Source organism: Aythya marila, assembly GCF_965140915.1.
Source record: "Aythya marila genome assembly, chromosome: 1".
NCBI classification, from domain to species: Eukaryota; Metazoa; Chordata; class Aves; order Anseriformes; family Anatidae; genus Aythya; species Aythya marila.
Window position 1 is genome coordinate 150,946,263 of NC_139042.1, and position 19,786 is coordinate 150,966,048.

Sequence of the window (19,786 nt, forward strand, 5' to 3'; positions counted from 1 at the left end):
GGCGGTCTTCCTCCTTGGCATGTCCCACACTGCGTGTTGAGGTGGCATTTCCAAGTGCCCCATTCTGTTGGGGTTGGTTTGGCAGTCCAGCTCCTGCTGTAGCCAGTGGCCTCAGGCTGTAGCTGATGTTGAAGAACGGGCGGGGAGAATAACTTCTCCCCTATGTCTTCATTAGTAAACAGCAAGAATTCTCCACATCTTTAATTTACTTAAGTGCAATGAACGTACGTCTCAGCCAAACTTCTCACTTAAAAATACTCATATTGCACACCAGAAAAAGAAATCCATGAAACAATAATGAGATTGTAGCAGATGTTTCTCTCCTGAGCTTTTCATGATAATTGGTCACAAGGGAGATGGGTTTGGAGCAAATCCTGGTCTCTAAAGGTTGCATGCCTGCACTTAAAGCTGCTGTTCATGGATGACAACCAGCCAGCTTGAGAGAAAGCATCTGGTTCTCTTGGTGTGGTTGGATGTACAACTGGGATTCGTGGTGTGAGCTTCCACACATACCACTGCCCTCTTGTTGACAGAAAGTGAGATTTGTGGTAGTGTCACCATCTAGTGGCTGATCCCGATAAAGGACACAGGCTTGGATGGAAAGATAGTTGGTGCCTTTGCTTTTTGCACAGGGGAAAAGGAGCCGCTAAGCTGCTGCTGCTACATGTGTGGTGGCTGGTAGGTGCCTAGATGAAAAGATTTTGTAAATACAAGTCCTTTCACCATATTGTTTCCTCAGCCTGGCAAATGCTTGTCTTAATTTTGCATGGGTCCACTCCCCTCACCGGTTATTGTCCAATACTTTCTTCAGAAAAAGGCCACTCTCCGCTATCTCAGCTGTGAAGCTGGTGTCTCTCCTGCTCCATATCTTACCTTTGGACTTACTCGTCCTATGAATCTTTGAAAAAATGGCCACAGAGTAAGGGATAAAGTTAAGGAGCCTTTGAGTGGATTTGGATGGGTATGCATTTGGACAAGTAAAAGCACATGTAGGGCCTTTTTATCCTGTACCCATTCTCATTTGTTTGCCTTACCCAGTGTCATTTGGAAAAGTGTTTAGATGATTTTTGTGTGTGTTCATGTATATGTGCACATGTAGAGAGCTTCAACCATGATATAGATGCCAATGAAATACAAACTATGAGCTGTTTGCACTATGCTAGGCCTGTGGCAATTCTGAGCCATCTCTGTTTTTCTGAAGTATTAAGTCAGCTCACATTTAAAAGGAGGGAAAAAAAGATGCACACATTGGCTATTGGTGATACATTGTTAGATGTGTTCCTTGAATCCTCAACCACAGCAGGTTGTTACTTTCCTGACAGTTTTTTGGAGTATCATCTAAATATCCGGTTTTCTTTCTCTCTGTTCATTCTCCCCCTCATTTTTTTAATTGTGTCAACTTTGGAGAAGCAGCCTGTATGGTTTCTCCTCTTTGAATCACAGTATGACTGCCATGCTTATCTTACCAAGATTTATATCCCCATCTAATTTAACTTTTCATAAATAATTACAAATCACTCGTGAGACCTTGCCAACTGCTCCAGTCCCACAAAGTGACCTGACCTGAAACCCCAAAGTACTGAGAAACATTCATCTTGGAGTATTTTTATAGGCAGTACATCAAAGGAATTGTGGTTTAAAAATATGCAGCTATTTTGGTGACCACTTGTGTGGGATAAAGTTTCCCATCAGTAACAGCAGGACTGTAATAGAGCTTCAGGGAGAAGGAAGAAATTCAGGGGAGCAGTCATGGCACCTTGTGCCTTATTCTGTTGAAACAATAGGAGTCCCCAGATGTAAGGAGTTGATTTCTTTAGCGTAACAGGGACTAAACTTGCAGCAGAAATACTTTGAGTTTCCAGTGCTTTGCAGAGAGTGAACAAGTCCTTTGGCAAGTATGCGTGGCTCCTGCTGAGTTAGGAGCAATGTCCTTTGACCAGGTGCAAAGAGTAGCTCAGCAGTGTAACTGGTGAACAGCAGTCTGAACGCGCAAAGATGAGAACTGGGAGACACGTGGCTGCAGATCTGCAGCTGGGAGCTCTGGGCAGTCCTGTCTGGCCAGCATTTCTCTCCATTTACCCAGATGTGTCTGATCCATAAGGGGCAGGAAATCGGCCTCACGAAATACAGCAAGTAGACTTAAGCTGGACCATCCTTTGCTCCTTGGCTGACTTTTCCTTTAACATGGGAAAAATGATACAGGGTGGGTTCCTTGTTGCTTCCAGGCTTTTTGGCAGAGGAAGGAACTTACTTAGAAAGTTTATCATTTGGATGATAAAGGCAACAGCTCTGAGACATAGAGGGCTTGACCCATTTACTTAAAAGCTTGAAGCAATAGCCCACACTAAGGTTCTACTTACTAACCTTACTGGGGAGTAATAATCTAAAGAGACAAGGATTTCTTTGTCTAGTCACGGATCCTTTCACCTCCCTGGTGGGTGGTGTTAGCTGAAACTGGGATGCTGTTATGTGCAGGTGAAGATGCACATTCTGAATCTTTGGTCCTTTAGTGAAGCTGATGATTAGTCCATAAATCGAAGCTGTCTTCTTTCTGAAGTGGCTGCACTACTTTAACCAGGGAGTTAATGGGCTGCCAAGCTAGCAGCTAAGTACATGAAGAAAATGGATTTTTAGGTGTTTTGTCAGCGACTGGGAACGTGATTGTCATCTCTGATGCTAATCGTGTTCTGGTTTGGAAACCCTATTGTTTTGCAAAATTGCTTTTTAGTATATTTGTTGTCATTGTCAATTAGTTACGAGATTCCATTGTTGATTTCAGATGTGCCAGGCAAACACCAGTTTTTTCAATTTCAGTATGTCACCTATACAACAGATGAAGATAAGACCTTTGACACCCTTTGCTATGGACTCCATTATTAGTGAAGTGCCCTGGAATTCACAAAGCTTTAAAGAAATTGTGTTATTTTTAATTGACTTAAGCAATCTGGTTTCTGTAGCTTTGCTAGTGGTGGTGGCTGGAGGAAACAAATAGAAGAATCTATTTATTTTAAACATATTTACTGTCCTGAAGGACATGCTTCAGTGCCGCTATGAAATGTTGAAGAAGGGAGTAAATTGAAGTCTGAGCAAGTTCTTAAATAGTGGAATCAATAAAATTGTACAAATTCATATGCTTTACTGCCATTGGATAATAGAAATTTGAAAAAAAATTAAGAAAGAAGTTTGACACTAATAAACAAAAGTTTTGTTGGACCTTTGAATCAAAGCCAGAAGGGGACTGTCTTACAAAGTTTAAAGTTTATTTGAGAAATCTGGCTGAGGCACAGAATTCAAATTGGAGCAGAGTGAGTTTGTCTTCATTTTTCTTGATTAGTGGAATTTTGACTTCCTTTTTTTGTTTGTTTAAGTGGCTTTTGGGGTATAGGGTTTTCTAACGGCGATCCTTATACTTCTCAGGACTGGTCTTGACAAATCTCACTTTCTTAAGCCCTTGTAAAAAGCCACTTCTGGTGCTTTTATAATGTGATATGATTGTTCTAGAGTAGTGGGCTTTAGCTGAATAATTTATGTGCTGTTACTAAGCTTTGCTTTACTACCAAAACAAGCAAGTGATTGTAGATTTATTTATTTATTTATTTATTTTGAGAAGAGGATATATAGAACAGTAATTTTTGTAGAATATGTGAAAAAATATAAGATCAGGAAAACTCTTGATGAAGCCTTCATCATCACCTCCAGGTCCTTATCTGTAATGGCTGAGTCTCAATTGGTGTTGCTGTGGTGCATCTGTAGCACAGTGCAGATACCAGTGTCAGGCTGGATTCAGTGTATAGATTGATGGATCAGCTCTAGTTTGTCCTCCAGGTGGCTTCTGACTGGCCTGGCTCCAGTGTGCTCTTGTGGTTATTGGGAAACAAAAGCTGCATGGGGCACTGATATTGCAGGTCAAAATTGGTGCCTCGTGGAACATCATTCTTCATGTTGAGAATTAAGGCATTCAATACAAATTTCATCCCACTGGCTTGGTGCAAAGATTTTACCTTGCCTTGGTCCCAGCCATAGTCTGTTTTTCAGGTTTCAGTGGGGTTTCAACACATATAATGCTTGTTCTTAGTATTCACAAACAACTGGATTTCCTGTAAATTACTACTTTCTTTGGCACCCCATTTTACATGCCTCTGTTGTGTGTGAGATTTTTAGAATAAATTGAGAGGAAGGTTGGACTGGAGTTTTATTTTCCAGAGTAAGTTACCTAAATGGCTTTTTTGAATTGGAGGGTGTAGCCTAAATCTTATGATGGTTTTTGTATCTCACTGTAAAGTTATTTATAATTTGTTGTATTTTACTCTCTCATGACAGTGATCCGAGCTAAAGTTGTGGGGAAGAAGCTCATGAAAGATGGACCATTTGGAACAATGCGATACACAGTCAAGCAGATGAAGGTATGTTTGCAGACTTTTCGCATAGATTTTCAGATATAATTATGACTCTAGTTAGCATGCGATAACATACAAAGATTACGTATTTAAAATAACAGTTCTCTTGGTCAGTCAGAATGGAAGGTAACCAACAATTGGTAGAAATTTGTCTGGAGAGTGGAAAGGAGCAGGAAGAGGTCATCCTGACATCCAATGCTGAATACCTGAATTCCTCTTTTAACGTTTCTGGTAGTAGAGGAGGACAGATGGGCCACTCTAGATACTGGAGTCATGTTTGTGTTCAACATAGACAGTGTTAAGCTATGGAAATGCAAGGTTTTCCATGCAACACTTTTGTTAAGTTCAAGATGTGGTGCTGGGGATCTGCCAGCGTTGGGAGAGTGCTCTCTCAGCTCTTCTTGCCTTGCACTCCTTGTGACCACCAGTTAGCATGATGGCATTTTTTCCATATACAGAACAAAGGAAACTCATATAGCAGAGGTTTTTGTATAAAGCTAAAGCAAACACTGTAGCTTTCAGATATCATCAGGTTGGAAGAGCTATGAACTATTGACTCTTTAGGTGAAAAGAGGTATGTCTCCTACCCTAGTTCCTTGGTTTCTCAAGTGCTTCTCTTCAGAGCCCTGATTTCTTTGGTGTACAAACTGCATTCAACCTGCTGCTTTGGACGTTTTCTGAAGCTGCCCCCTTGTTATGTAATGCTAAAAATCAGCCCTACGTTGTTTTTCTTGGCTATGTGATTCCAGTCATAAGACTGGTTTATGTCTTGGAAAAAAAAAAAAAAAAGGAAAGGGAATGGAAAAGCTTGGCAGACACTGAAGAAATCTGAAACATATTAGACAAAGTAAAGGTTCAGAAAAAAAACAGTTGCTTGCCTCGTAACAGTAAGTCTCTTTATAAGGCAGTTTATAGCTAAGCAACAAAGCTGGGAGGAGGAGAGGCAAAGCCTGTTTCATAAACTATCGCAAAACCGCACATGTGGCCAAATCTGGCATGGCTCTCCCACTAGAGTGGAATGCTTCCACTTTGCATAAGGGACGTGCCGGGCTTATTAATTTCCTTTATCTTAAAAAAATCTTTTTAAGATTCAAAAGGAAATGTAGATTTCATTAACTTGCGTTTGTGTAAAAAAAAGGAAAAGCAACGGGTTATGTCGTTAGCAGCAAGACAATGCTGCCACTCCGTTTTTTTGACAGCAGTCCCCGGCTTCACCAGGCTTGCAGCACTCTGTGCTGTTCTTGTTCAGCTCTGTCACCGTCCAGCTCAGCTGGTGTACTTCACTTCACAATACTACTCAGCATCAACAGGCTGCAATGGCTTCATCAATTATTCTTTTTTTGATTTCATCTCCATCTGTCCATGACCACTCCTTTCTCTCCTGCTCGGTTTGGTGCTTTGTTTCTAACACAGGGCTAAAGAACAGGATGCAGTGATGATCTAGAATGACAGTGTTCCTCAAAGTGAATTATGTGTTATATTACTGCTCTTCTGCCTAAGCACAGAGATTTCAGATGTAAAGCACTTGCGGTGCAGGAGAGTGAGCAAAATAGCTTTTCCTCCAGACCCAGCAGGAACCCCTGATTTTCCTTCTATTTTTGTCTAAGGAATAAGGTCAGCACCACACTCTCCAGCTATCTGAAGGTCAGATGACATTCATGATATCAGACAGCCAAGCATGCAAATGAGAGAAGGGAAACAAATATGACTCAGGAACTGAATGACTTCAAGTGCTTATTTCCCAGAAAAATGCATAATCTGTCATCACATATTGGTCTAGCACTAGCAGAACTTACAGCTCCCTCAGAATTCAACTCCAGTGGTTGATGTTCCACTGCCAGAACAAGAAAGGTGGTCTGTCTTTGTGTAATGGAGTTTTTTTTAAAAAAAAGGTTTCTCTGTGTCTATTGGCAAGGGGAAGAGCACAAGCCCAGGCAAGGTGAGCACGCTGCATGGAGCAGCGGCCACTCTCCTGTCACCAGACACCATGGTGTCAATCTTTAAAGAAGACATAGGAACCTGTCCTGGCTCTTTTCCTTGAGTTATTCTGCAGCACAGGCCCAGAGTGTTTACAGCAGAGACTGCAGTAATCCATAAATTCCTCACGCCAAGACCACAAGAGAACAATTGCCTTTTTTCAGGAGCTGTCCTACAATATTTTGTCAGAAAGCTACACCTCCGGCAAAGGCAAGAGTGATTTTAAAGGGGAGATTGTGTGTTGGTCAGGCTGCCTCTGCTGGCATGTGGTGTCCTACCACGTAAATGGTGGGTTGGTGAGAAGTTGCACTGCACATTTAACTGTGACCTTTGGCAGGAAGGAACCTGAAGCAGTTGAAGTGCTCGGTGGAGCTGGAATGTCCCAAGGACATAGTTCCTGATAAACAAACAAACCAAGTGCCTTCTCTGAAACCCTGCTGCCTTTCTGCTGAGCTTAGGGGATTCAGCATAAAGAGAGATTCGGCTCCGTGCAGTGGGGGAGCTCAGAGTGACGCAGCACATCTTTCCCTTGCTCACCCCAGTGAAAGCTGACTGTCCTCCTGCTGAAAAGAAAACTATGGCTCTGCACAGCTGCATGGGAACCACTCTGAAGATAAAACTAACATGTCAGTGTTTTTTGGCCACCTATAAACCCGCCTGCACCTGCAGATGAAAAACAAACACGCCTTTTAGTCTAGCAGCATGCACTGAATTGCCTTTGAAGAGCATTGAGAGCCTTAAAAGGCAACTAATTATCTTTGTATTTCTTCCGTGAGGCTCCTTGAGCTTGCTGTGGCCGATTCTTGCTCTTGCTAACACTGCTGAACTTACTGCTGAATTTCGTAACTAAAATAGATCGGGGCCTAGGCAAGAGCATAAGGTCAGCCCACGGCCCTGAAAAGGCCTTGTGCTTTTTCAAGTACTCCCCTTGTTGCCTTCTCAAATAACTTAACAGTATTTCAAATCTCAAATAATTTAAGAATATTTCAAGATCGTGTGTCAGAGGTCTGCACAGGACTGCTCTAACCCATGCATGTTCTGCAGTGCACTCTGAGCATGGCCCAAAGCTATTTCAGGCAACTGCAAGAGAAACAAGGAGGCAGGATGTTTCTGCTCCATGTGCACGCACAGCCCTGGTTGACCATGGCAACGCTTAGCACAGGCTGCCAAAAGCAAGAAGGCTTTCTTTGGTTTGTTGCTAGTCTGTGAAGGGAGTCTTTAGGGGTGAGCCTTAAAGGGGTGAAACCTGATAGGCACAAGAGGAAAGAAGCAGGGTGGGATTAAAGTTTAATTTTAGACAGACTAAAATGAGGTGTTGAGTCTTCCCTTCTCTCTTGATCGTCAACGGAGACGGGCAGGACCCACCAAAGCATAATTCAGCCTAAGAGTTGTAGACTATTTTTTAATTTTTTTTTAGGGTGGGCTGAGTTGTTTTGGAATTGCCTTTCCTTGGCATTTGACAAGAGAGGGATGTCTACTTCACATGAAACACATGAATTTTAAGGAGCTGAAGTTAGGCAAGATGACTGGAAGCCATGGCATCTGCTGTGACCTTGCATGGGAGGGATGGAGGGAGGAACATCGTGTCACGGGGAGAAGTTACTCATGCAGCAGGAACCACTGCAGTATTTGCACGTGCGTTTCTGAGGCAGCAGGGGGGCTACGAAGGGGAATGCTGACACAGCTGGAAATAGAGCAGCACTAGCAGGCAACAGCACGTGACTCTTGCTAATACTTGGTTCCCTGTCATCATGTTTCCAAAAATACACATTTGTGGCCACAGGAGGACTCCGAGGGTAGCAGTTAGGAGAGAGGCTAGCTTTATGGTTGGGCTTCTTCTTACTGGTCCAATAGCCCTTACAGGATGTGTTGTGTGTCCCCCAAACATGGTTTATTTGTTTTGAAAGGAGGCATCTGTAGAAGATTGTCAAATTTCCATTTTCTTCCTGAGGACTGAGGTAGTAGTGAGTTTTCTTGAGTCATCAGAGGATGAGGGCCCTGTCTGGCCCCAACCCTGGGCCGATGAACACCTCAGCTGCTGGCACTGCTGAGGGTCACTGGGATAGACCTGAAGGGCTTTTTGAGGGGCTGAGCGTGCTTCCTTCAGCAACCATTAGTCCTACACTACCTGGAGATTAGCACTCTGGATGACTGATCGCTTGTGTTGCATATGCACAGCATCCAGCCCTCTGTAGTGTAGATAATGCCCTGGCTGGAGAGGCTGGGCAGCCCCAGCTGTTATCTTAGCTACTCTTATCTGCTTAGATACTGCTATCATAGCTTCTTGCTGTAACACCCGCTAGAGTGGGGTCTAAACACATGGTCTTTATTCAGTGTGCCTTTCCTCACAGTACCCTGGTGAGGCAAGGCAGAGCTGTTTTGCAGATGAGGAATGGAAGTGCACTGAAGGCTAAATAACTCATCCAAGGACACGTAGGATGCCTGTGCCAGAATCTAGATCTTCAACTGTTTTGAGGGTAACTGGAAAATCTGAGTAGGTCATCCCATACCAGCAAAATTGCAGGAATAATGTAGAGATGAGGCAAGGTTCACTTCTTCCATATTCAGCGTAAGACTTTGCTCGCTTAAGGACATGATGGTTTATTCCAAACATACTATGTCAACAGAAGCTCACAGATCGTGATTAATTTTAAAAAATGCTTTCCTTGCATATTTGCAGGGCGTAGAGGGAAGGCTGGAAAATACAAACCCTCTGGAATGTCTTTTACTGTACACAGCAGCGCTGTTACTGAACTGTGATAACTGCATAACATGCTGATTAGGGTAATGTCACTAAGGATGGAAAAAAAAACTTACAGGCACTCCCTGGATGCCCAGAAGGTGGTTGGACATCTGTGCGTAGAAAAATTAGTAGTGTTTTGTTTTTATATGCAGTATCTGGGTCTAGTATAAAATCCATTAAATCAACAGACATCTGTTCACTGAATTCATAGAGGTTGGAAGCAGGCTGCTAACACCAGAAAAAATAGCACTGATGAATTCTGTGGAAGAAAAAGGGTTGTTGTTTTCTAGGTGGGGGAGTGGAGGTGGAGAGTGAAAGATGAGCAAGTGGGGATGCATACCTTGGGGTAATAAGGTAATAGGGGATTTCAAGGAACAGAATACATCATGGAGGGAAATAGTACCACTTACGTGACACAGCAGCAAGAATCTATAGCTCTGGGACTTTCTAGGATTTTTTTTTCCTTTCATGCCTCACCTTATTAATAGTTAAAATGAATATGAACGTGTTCTTTATCAGTAAAGCTGACAGAGAGAAGGATAGGCTGGGAAATGATATGAAATAGTGATTCTCTCAGCCCCTATTTTTTTCTTAAAATAGTCTTTTCTTTTTTTTTTTTTTTTCCACTTTGAGAAGTCGGTATTTCATAGAGTTGGTGGGGAAAAAGAGACCAAATAATTTGAAATGATAACCAAATTTGAAAGATGAGATTTGGAGGAAAATCATCCTCAGTGTTTCAAAAACAGGATATGTTTTATCGGGTCCAATGTACACATGCAATGGCTGTTTCTTTGTTGTGCACAGACTTCAAAGCATGTACGAATTTCCATAAATTGCAGCAGTAAAATCAATGCAGATAGAGAGACATGCTAATTCTTGATTGATTCCAACTGCCAGTATATCTGTGAGTTCATATTTCAATTAAATTGAATTGTATCTTGGCTTACACTTAAAGGCTATGAAAAAGGGGAAGAAGCATAGTGGAATTATGTATACATGATATTTTCTTTATGGCACCCATCAGTACCAGGCTAATTTTAGGAGGTGGGGTGGAATTTTGTTTCTGCTTTCATTTAGTTAGTGAAACATTAAATCCTTGCTGAGGTCAGCAGGAGTAGCACATGCTAGATGTTTGAGAAGGAGGCATCTGGGATGATGACTTGGATCACGCACCAAAAGCTTGAAATTCTTATAGCAGCAACACTGGAAAATAGGGTCATTGTTTAAAAGAAAAATCCCTTAATTCAGAAGAAATAGTTTGAATCACATGAAGGAGAAAGAATCCAATCTTGAACTAATTTCTCCCTGATTAGAAGCTACGTAAAGGAAAAAAATGTTCAGGATGTTGGCAGAGCTTGCAGTGTCAGTGCACTGTTCACTTCATGCCACTGGAACTAATGGGAGTGGGAAGCGTGGTTGCTGTGTGGAGTTGCAGTGTCTTGTTACAGGCGGGTATTCTGTCCTAGGAGCAGATCCAGTGATCCCTCAGATCCCCTGAGGGATCCAGCAGATCCCCGAGTCCAGCTAGTGCTGTCAGTCCTTCATCCTAACCACTAAAAGTTCACTGCTTGCCATGATAGTCTAGGAATATAGATTGTAAAGAACTGACGTGAAAAGTTTTAATCTTAAGATAACTTAAAGCATTTTTATTCTTTCTCTAGATGTACAGAGGCTTCCAAATAATGCCTCATGTCCAGTATATCTACACAGAAGCCTCTGAGAGTCTTTGTGGAGTGAAGCTGGAGGTCAACAAGTACCAGTATCTGATTACAGGTAAAAGACAATGTGCTTCATAATGAAAACATCTTCCATTCTATACATACAGCTGCTAAGGACATGGCAGTTGCCAAGCCTTGCTTCTTGCGAAGGTGTCAATTCACTTAGTTTTGCTCTGTTTTTGAGACAAGCTTGACAGTATTACTCACCTGCATGTTGCTGCTGGTGCTTACAGCTGACACAACACTCCTAACGTGCAGAAGTGCTGTAATCTTGCTGGCCAGCGATTCCTGAGCCAGTTCATAAAAAAGAAAGCAGTTGTTGAACAGCGACTGAAGCCAAACATATTGAGAGCATTAGTGGTCTCGGGAAACGAGCAAAGCGCTTGAGCTGTGAAGTGCTAACTTGTGACCATGTCTCTGTTTTCAAGGCCGCGTGTACGAAGGGAAGGTTTACACTGGCCTGTGCAATTGGTATGAGAAGTGGGACCGGTTGACTCTGTCCCAGCGTAAAGGACTCAATCATCGTTACCACCTGGGCTGTGGATGCAAGGTATGTTGTGTTTCCTCGTTAGGTGGTACTAAGGTATTAGAACCCTGCAATTCTGTTCACCTTGGCTGCTGATACCAATGATGTCGGTGAACGGTCAGGAAAGCAAATGGAAGACAACAGTTTTTGCAAGGAAAACAGAAAAGCTTAGCTTTAGTTGATAGCAGAGAAGAGATAATCAAATAAAGATGCAGTGTCTATGCCTTTGTGATTCTGTGTTGGAGTTAATTGGGGTTGGAGAAGCCTTCTAGGCAATTTCAATCATTTGCAGATGACTTAAATCAGGTACCAAAGTATTGGCAAGATGTGGACAGCTTTTTTTCCCGTGCAAACAATTTGGATAGGTTAAAACTCACATCCTAGCAGTGGCACAAAGATTTTGTTCATGGACCCAGGCCTGCAAAAACATAAACATAAGCTCAACTTTCCTTCACCTGAGAAGCTCCTTTGACTCTGGAGTTACCTGCATGTGTGAAGTTAAGCACATGCTTATGTGCTTACTAAACCGAGGCTGAATTTTGAGTTAGTAAGTAAGGTTCTAGGGAGAGGAATTTTGAATCCCGTATTTCTGGTAAAAAGGCTTTTTATATAATGTTGTTGTTTCACGTCACCTTACCTGGTTGCTCTTTACAATTACAGATCAGGCCCTGCTACTACTTGCCCTGCTTTGCCACCTCCAAGAATGAGTGCATTTGGACAGACATGCTCTCCAACTTTGGCCACTCAGGATATCAAGCGAAGCACTATGCCTGCATCCAGAGGGTAGAAGGTTACTGCAGCTGGTATAGAGGATGGGCACCTCCAGATAAAACGATCATCAATGCCACAGATCCCTGAGCACGCTATCCCTTCCTTATCTCCCCTCTCCCTTACTTGTGGCTGATCTTCCTTTGGACACTAACTCTTACCAGATCATGATGATGACAATGAAATTAGTGCCTGTTTTCTTGCAAATTTTAGCACTTCGAACACTTAAGGAAAAAAAAAAGAAAAAAAAAAGAAAAAAGAAAAAAAAAGGAAAGAAAAAAAGTCTGTGCTACCTTACTGAATTTGTTGTAATCACCTTTTCCATTTTTGATACCACTCATTTTGATCAGATGACATTTGGGAGCTTACTTTTGCACACCAGAGGGAAAAATGGAAGAAAAAAAAAAAAAGATGGAGCTCTTGCTCTCTTACATGTATCATTAGCTGTAGCAATATAATCTCTATTTTTTTAGGAAAACAAAAATCTAAAAACTATGCCAATTAGGCACTGTATTCTTCTATGCGCTGGCTTCCCCTCACCCCCTTCTCATACGCTAAGTGCTGAAAATATGTAGACAAATCTATTTGAAGGAAAACAGGTTTCATTAATCAGATTGGCAAATGAAACAAGTCTAAAAGAAACCCAGCCTCAACCTTGGAAAAAATAATGTCCAAAATAAATCCTCCTCTGTGGGAGAGATTGGCAATGTGATTGACTCCAGCAGTAGGAGAATTCACCTGGTGAGTCCAACCACATCATCTGGTAAAAGCATTGCTGACTGGTTGTCCTAGCTAATTCAGTCACAGGGTGAATGTAACAGCACATTTATAGTTCTGGCTTTCCCCAGAACAAAGAAGAGAGCATTTCGTCTTTCCATTGTTTAAAAAACAAAAGCCACATCCCCTACGTGCAGGGAGGTAAATCCATCTGCAGGAGAGCAGATGAAGTGCTGTGCCATCCTGTTTTGAGCAGCATTGGTCCCTGAGATCTTTGCAGCTTTGCTTCAACAGGAAAAACAGCTTGTAAACACCTTAAACTAAACAGATACGAAAATACCAACAGTAAATCAATCACATGAGAGAGGGAAAGGGGAGACTTGCTAGAGCTCTTACTATAAAAAAAAAAATTCTATTGCCAAAATAGTGTTTTGCTGAACTAAGATGTATATACACATAATGACATAAGCTATTTTTGACAGGACGTGGACTTTTTTGGTGTTGTAAACAAAAGAATGGTTTGATTGTGTTTAAAGACAGAAATATTGACATTCCGAGTCAGTGAGTTGTTTTTAAGATACTGAAGCTCCAGTGTATCTGCAGTAGTGGCTACAGTCATTGTTTCCTCTGTACCCTAGCACCACGGTTCCTCCCCTGCAGCTATACTAGGCACATTTGTTTATATAGTGGAAGGAAGTGTGTGTGGGGGCTAGGCAAGGAAAAGTGGTCTTCTAATAAGTGCTGGCTGGGATCATAAAATTTCAGCTGCCCAGAGGATTCCTTCTGTGTCAAGTGCTGTTTCCCCTCTAGGCACTGTTAGGCATAGCTCTGTGCATGTGCTCATTACTGTGTCCTGCAGTGATGTGGGAGGAGGAGCCTTACTGTCTTGTGCTTTGCTGTCGACTGGAGAAGTTTTTTTTGTTCTTTTTTTTTTTTTATTAAGAAAACTATAATATAATTTTTCTTATCAAATAAAAGTATTTTAAGTTTTAATGATGGTGAAGAAGGGGTGCTGGCAAAATGGGTGACTGAGTTTTGGACGGGGAGGGCTTGGGCAGGGAGATTATGCTTAACTTCATTTTTGTATTATTATGATTATTTATCTTAAGTTTCCATATATCTTCAACTCATTCCACTTAGAAAGCAGAGCTGCCACCAGCAGGAAAAAGTGTTTCAGTGATTCCAGCCTGGGGCAAAACAGCATTTTATAGTCAGTGACCTTCACAACTACTGGAGTTTTTGGGGCCTCTTTGCTAAATGGGAAGGAATGGGTGTCTGAGGTGGGTCCTGATGCATTTTTATGGTCCTTCTGTGCTACCAGAGCTCTGGCAGATGTACATGCCTTGAAATGTCCCATTCCCTAGATGAATTGTCGCAGCAAAAAGTTTGTAGCTTCATTTTTAAGATGAGCTTTAAAGGGCATTTTCAAAGAGTTAATGTAGGAAGAGCCTAGGTTTGCTGTGTTTTTTTTTTTTTTCCAGCGGCTCTGAGTGGCAATACAGAACAAAACACACTGCAAGTCTGTTGGATTTTCCTGTGATTCAGGCTTGGAACACTTTCCAAAAATCCTCTTCCCTGTGACTACTCCTAAATTATAGGTTGGAGATGAGAGGGAGAGTAGGGCGCTTCACAGCACCCATCATAGGATCGCGTGGTGGGTCAAGGATGTTGCCCCTTTTGGCAGAACACGGGGTTTGGCTTTGGACGCAGGGGGGCAATCTCTGTTTGAGCTGTGCACTGCTGACAAAATCTCAGAGGGTCACCAAGGGCAGAGTGGAGCCAGCCTCACAAGCGGTGATGGTTCCACCCTCACTGTCTGCATCGTGTGGAGTCGGCATCGCTGGAGATGGTCCTCCTCAAGCTCAAGGCGATTTTGCCAAGCGGACGTCTCTTTGAGCTGCAGCCACTTTTCACAGCTTCGGAGGCTAAGTGAGAGTGCCCCTCGATGCAGTGAAGTGTTGATTTGAATTTTCATTTAATTGCAGCTCTGCATATTTTACCTGTCACTGATTCATTTAGCTAGCTGAGACATCACAGTATTGCACTCAAATTATTGTGAAAATATTTGCATTCTAATGCTATGAGGACTTGTGTCCCGAAGTAGGATATAATGTAGCTATGTGCTCTGTAAACAGCAAAACAGCAACCACATTACCAGAAAATGAAATGAATACCCATTTTATATTGTAGACGGTAAAATATTTCTGAGATGCAGATGGCTAGACCAGCAAGGGTGGGGATTTGGTACCAAATCTCTTCCCTTGCTGTGTAAAGAAACAGTTCTTAAGGCTTTTAAAAATGTGGAGCCAAAAGGAGGGGGAAGAATCCAGTAAAAATACATTTCTTTTGGGAAGCTTCTTAATTATGTTTCTGTGCATGCTATCAGGGACATGTATTTCTTGGGCTAAATTTTAGCTTGTGCGTGCATTAAGAACCTGACCGAAGGTTCCCTTGAAGCAGGAGGGAGCCATTAGATGGATTGGAAAGGCTCTAAATCAGACTCAAAGACTTCTTCCTTTTCTTTCTACTCTCTCCTTTCTCCTGTCCTGCTAAGTCACTTCTGCTTGCCAATGGACAAAACTCTCCCTCATTAGAACAGGCCATGCAGGATGTGGGCATGCCAGGGATGGGGATGTGAGGAGGCAGGTATGACACTCTCCCCAAAATATTAGGCTCTGGAACATAAAATGGCTTGCAGCAGCACACATCACCTCTCCCATGCTTCTCACTTCACCCTGAAACCAAAGGGTAGAGGGAACTGTCAATGGCACATCTCATGTGAACATGTCCTTTGGGCATGTACAAGATGAGGCTTTTTTCCCCCCCCCATACTTCACGTACATCAGCATTATAATAAGTAATTTTTAAAGGGCATAGGTCATTTCTGGCTGTTGCCTTTTGTTTTCTTATTTATAGACAATTTGCTTATTTGCTTGAGAGTGCTTTCCCTTTTAGAATCACTATAAAGGCTGGGAATGATTGGATTCAATTTTCCTTTTCCAAAATGGTAGAGAGCAGGAGGAGATCTGTGCTTGGAGTACATTGAATAAAGTTCTCCTGGAATTGCTGAGACATAGTGCTCCCCCCTCTGTGGGAGGCTTCCCCCTCCCTTTCATGCAACAAAACCACAATTTTAGGCCAAAACTCCTGTTTTGAAAAGCTGCAAGATCCTTTAGATAGGACTGTTTGAAAACCTAAACGTATCACCAGCAACCATTCATACTGGCTGGAGCAAAGTGCTACCTCAGGGTGATTGATGGCAAACACTCTGGTGTTTTTCACAGTACAGACTCTTGAAGTAAAAGCCTCAATGGGAACAAATCTCCATTCTTTCAGATGTATTTGAAAAAAAAAATATTTATAATATCTTTTCTAGCTTAGAAGGAAGGGCAGGGCAAAATTTTTGCAAAACTTTTTTTTTTTTTTTTTTTAATAAGTATATTTTGGAGCTACCAGTCTTCACAAAAAGCTTAACAACCCACTAAATGCTGCTGCTTTGCCTTTACTGGTTTCTCATTCTTTCTGACAAAGTCTTTCCTTCATAGAGCCACTCTGCTGTTCCTGATAGTCATGGAAATTTGGGGAAGGAACCAAACCTGCGTGAAAAATCTTGTCCAGAAGGAATGTATTTGTTGCTAAATTTTCTAGCACTGTTTACAGTTTTCCTCCATGTTATTTATAAATTTTATATTCAGTGAATGTATATTGTCTTTTAAGGTAATGTTGCATAATGTTCACTTTTTATAGTGTCCTTTTATTCTAAACAGTAAAGTGGTTTTATTTCTATCACAGACATTCTGTCTCTGCTTCACTTATGTTAGTTTCTGTCCACTTCAAATGTACACAAATGGATTTGCAAGTGGATTTATTCATTTCCTCCCCTTTCTTGATACCACTTATTGGGCCCAAAGCAGACGTTCCACCTCTGGCCATTATGGCTCTTTGGCAAAGATGACATCCAGTAGTCCCTCCCTCTTTCTAAGAGTTTGATCACTTGAAGACTTGTTATTGGGGTCATAAGCCCTGGAGAGGTGAAAAGTCCTTTTTGAAGTTAACATATCCCACTCGTTAATTGGCCATAGGGGGTCACTACGGAGCAAGGCAGTCATTATGGGTAAGTCATGTAGAAGCATCAGTAGGGCCTTAGACGAACAGTTGCCAAATTTGCTTTTATTTCTAGTAAACAGGGGGAATGGTCAAAAGGTACATGCCCATAGCAAAGAAAATGGAGATTCATCATTCAGATCTTTTCTGCTGTGAAATGTCAGGGTAAAAATGCCCCGTTGAAATGAGAAGGAAGCTTCAGAGAAAGCATTTTCAACTAAATTAAAATGCTCACAAATAGGGCCTCCAAAACAGCTGTTAGAAATTTCCTTCATGTCACTTTTACTTTAGGAAAATCACCGTTCTCCACAAGGAGGAAAGAATGAAACAGACTTCTGTGTCTGTTCTGTGTTTCATCCAGAAGTTTGGAAAGTAAGCTTTGGAAAGTTTTAGACATAGAGGGATGAGGGTCTCTTATGTGAGAGTTTCATTGCTTGAAATGTGTCACACTGCAAAGAAGAAACACCATAACTCTAGTTTGTAGCACTACCGGGGGGGTCAGCCACCAAAGTGCCAGTGCTAACTGGAATAGCTTGGAAAAAAAAAAAAAAACCTCCAGGAAAGGAAAGAAAAGACTGGGGAAGGGATATAATTATAATTCCTGATACATTGAGAAGCTGATGCAGAGTGGGCAAGTTTCACAAGCATTTGATGGAGTAATGGCTGCAACACAGCTTGCTTGGCATAAGCATTTACTCTCTCAGCCCCTTATACTCATCCTGTCAGCCCAGGATACTGTAAGATGCATCTAGAAAGATCTTAGGAAGTTACACAGACTCATTTCTTTTGCTCCAGGCAGAAGAGAAGGGCAGACCCCCCACCTGGGAAGGGCAGGCCTTAATTTGCCCAAGTGGATTGTTGCCTGTGTAAATGTTTGGAAAGTGACTGATTTAAATCAGATTACTTAAGCTTGCATGTCAACAATAGTGTGTGTTCAGATGAGATTATCTGCAGTTTAAAAAGGTTCCTGTATTCTTTAGGAAGTAAGCAATAGCATCTGCAAGTAGGTGATAAGTTATAAAGATGACAAATACATGAAATTAAGATCAGTGCTTTGCTAAACCAAACTACTATACCAGTAACAAATGTGTTTACATGCGGAGGAGTCAGATTTCCAGAAATAAAAATAATGCTAAATTGCCAAGTAACATATTTGTAATGAAAAGCCTAATCAAATCTTCCAAAAATACCATTCCTGAAGTGATAGTCAGCCAAAGTCAAAACTGTCCTGAAGCATTACTCATATCACAAATCCCTCTTTATAAATCAGTGGTGATTAAATGCAACAAGATTTAAGAACTACTTTTTCTTAAAAAATCTATAACCAACTCTTGCTCAATATATAAGGGCCATCCATTTTTTATTTTTTTTTTTCAAATTGGTATTAGTTGATAATACAGCTCTTACCACCGCTTTACTTGAGTGTTTCACAATATGAGTGTACTTACCTTCACGATGTGCCTGTGAGGTATGGAAGTGCTGTTGTCTCCTCAGACAGTTACAGGGAACAGAGAATTGGAACACAGAGATAAAGGAGTGGCATTTCAAGGCATTCAGGTACCTAGAGTGCACCGGAGTGATCTTTTACAAGAATCTAAATGAGGTTTCTTTAAGCACTTTGAAGCTCCCACTCGGCACTAATTTCTGCCATCAGGTACCTACACCGTATTATACATTGTAGTTGGCCCACAATGTAGCAAGGAAGCTGTGGGAATGGAGGGATTTGAATTTTTTCTAGCTCCAGTTTGACATTGCAACACCCTTAACCTCCAGGCTGTAAACCCCACTTGAGTTCTCAATCAAAGGCAAATAAACTCAGCCACCTGGTGCCTTGCACATAGGGTCATGGTTCACACGCAGAGGGTCTCCAGAAAACCAGCCAGCTAAGAAGAGCCACTAATAAACCAATGTAAGTTAGGAGGAAAAATTCGCCAATAACTAGTCATCCTTGTAACCCAAAGGAAACGAGACATCAACAATTTTAAATAAAGCCACTCAGCCATGTTCTCCAGAACCAAAGCCAAATGCAGTGGGCACTTGTGCATACCTCTTTGGAAGTTGCCCTAAGAGGTTGGGATGGTTTCCAGTAGCCACGCAGCACACTGGGTATTTAGGTGTTGACAGGAAGACTAGAGCCCCAGAACCACCAGGCAAAGGAAACATTACAAGCTGAAACAAGTTATTCTTTTGAGAAGTCCAATTTACTTTGAGCACCTAGTCAGGCTGATAAACATTTCATGGATGGCAATGACATGACAGGCCAAGCAAACTGATGTTGTGAAACAAACATCTCTTTTTGTCCATGTCCCAAATCTTCAGTGTTTCATAAACAACTCACGTTCATTGCTTCTCCCCCACCCATGCTAGAGTCAGAAGAAAGCACAGGTACTCACCATCTGCTTATGGCTTGGGAAGAAAGTTTGCTCCACGAGGGGGAATTTCTCAGGACCCAGTGAGTTGAAGATTTTAATGAGCTGAGAAAACTTGGGGCAGATAGAAGGGGACAAAAAAAACAAAAACAAGACACAGTAGATGTCAGTGGCTTATTGTGTAACAGGTAAGATCTTGCAAAACATTCTGATACTGGTGAAGGAGGTGAGAGAACTGAGAGGACCAAATAAATAAAGTACTCGCTGTAATTATCCAGGGCCAAGCTGAACAGTATACACAAACCTTGGAGTAAGAGGAGGGGTTCAAGAGCCAGAAGAGGATCAGTTTGGGTTTAGTTACAGATCTGCTATGAATAGGCTTTACTTTCCAAAGTGGTTGGGGAAAGGGTGGGAGGCCTGTCTTAGCAGAGGATAGGGCTCAGAGGAGTGACCAGGCAGGAAACCAG

General features: G+C 41.9%; 2 protein-coding genes across 3 annotated transcripts in view; one reads left to right on the top strand and one right to left on the bottom strand.

Moving 5' to 3' along the window:
- The window catches only part of TIMP3 (TIMP metallopeptidase inhibitor 3), a 36,819-nt gene extending 20,178 nt beyond the window's left edge, over nucleotides 1-16,641 (top strand). The window contains exons 2-5 of the mRNA XM_082784804.1: nucleotides 4,321-4,403; nucleotides 10,779-10,890; nucleotides 11,264-11,385; nucleotides 12,022-16,641. Of these exons, the coding sequence (XP_082640930.1) occupies nucleotides 4,321-4,403; nucleotides 10,779-10,890; nucleotides 11,264-11,385; nucleotides 12,022-12,219 (515 nt within the window). The 3' untranslated portion in view covers nucleotides 12,220-16,641. The remainder of the gene's footprint in view (nucleotides 1-4,320; nucleotides 4,404-10,778; nucleotides 10,891-11,263; nucleotides 11,386-12,021) is intronic.
- SYN3 (synapsin III) overlaps nucleotides 1-19,786 on the bottom strand; it is a gene marked incomplete at its 5' end in the record, with an annotated part of 168,887 nt that overhangs the window by 103,642 nt on the left and 45,459 nt on the right. For both annotated transcript variants that reach the window (XM_082784802.1, XM_082784801.1), the window contains one exon: nucleotides 19,344-19,433. In XM_082784802.1, coding sequence (XP_082640928.1) covers nucleotides 19,344-19,433 — 90 coding nt within the window. The remainder of the gene's footprint in view (nucleotides 1-19,343; nucleotides 19,434-19,786) is intronic.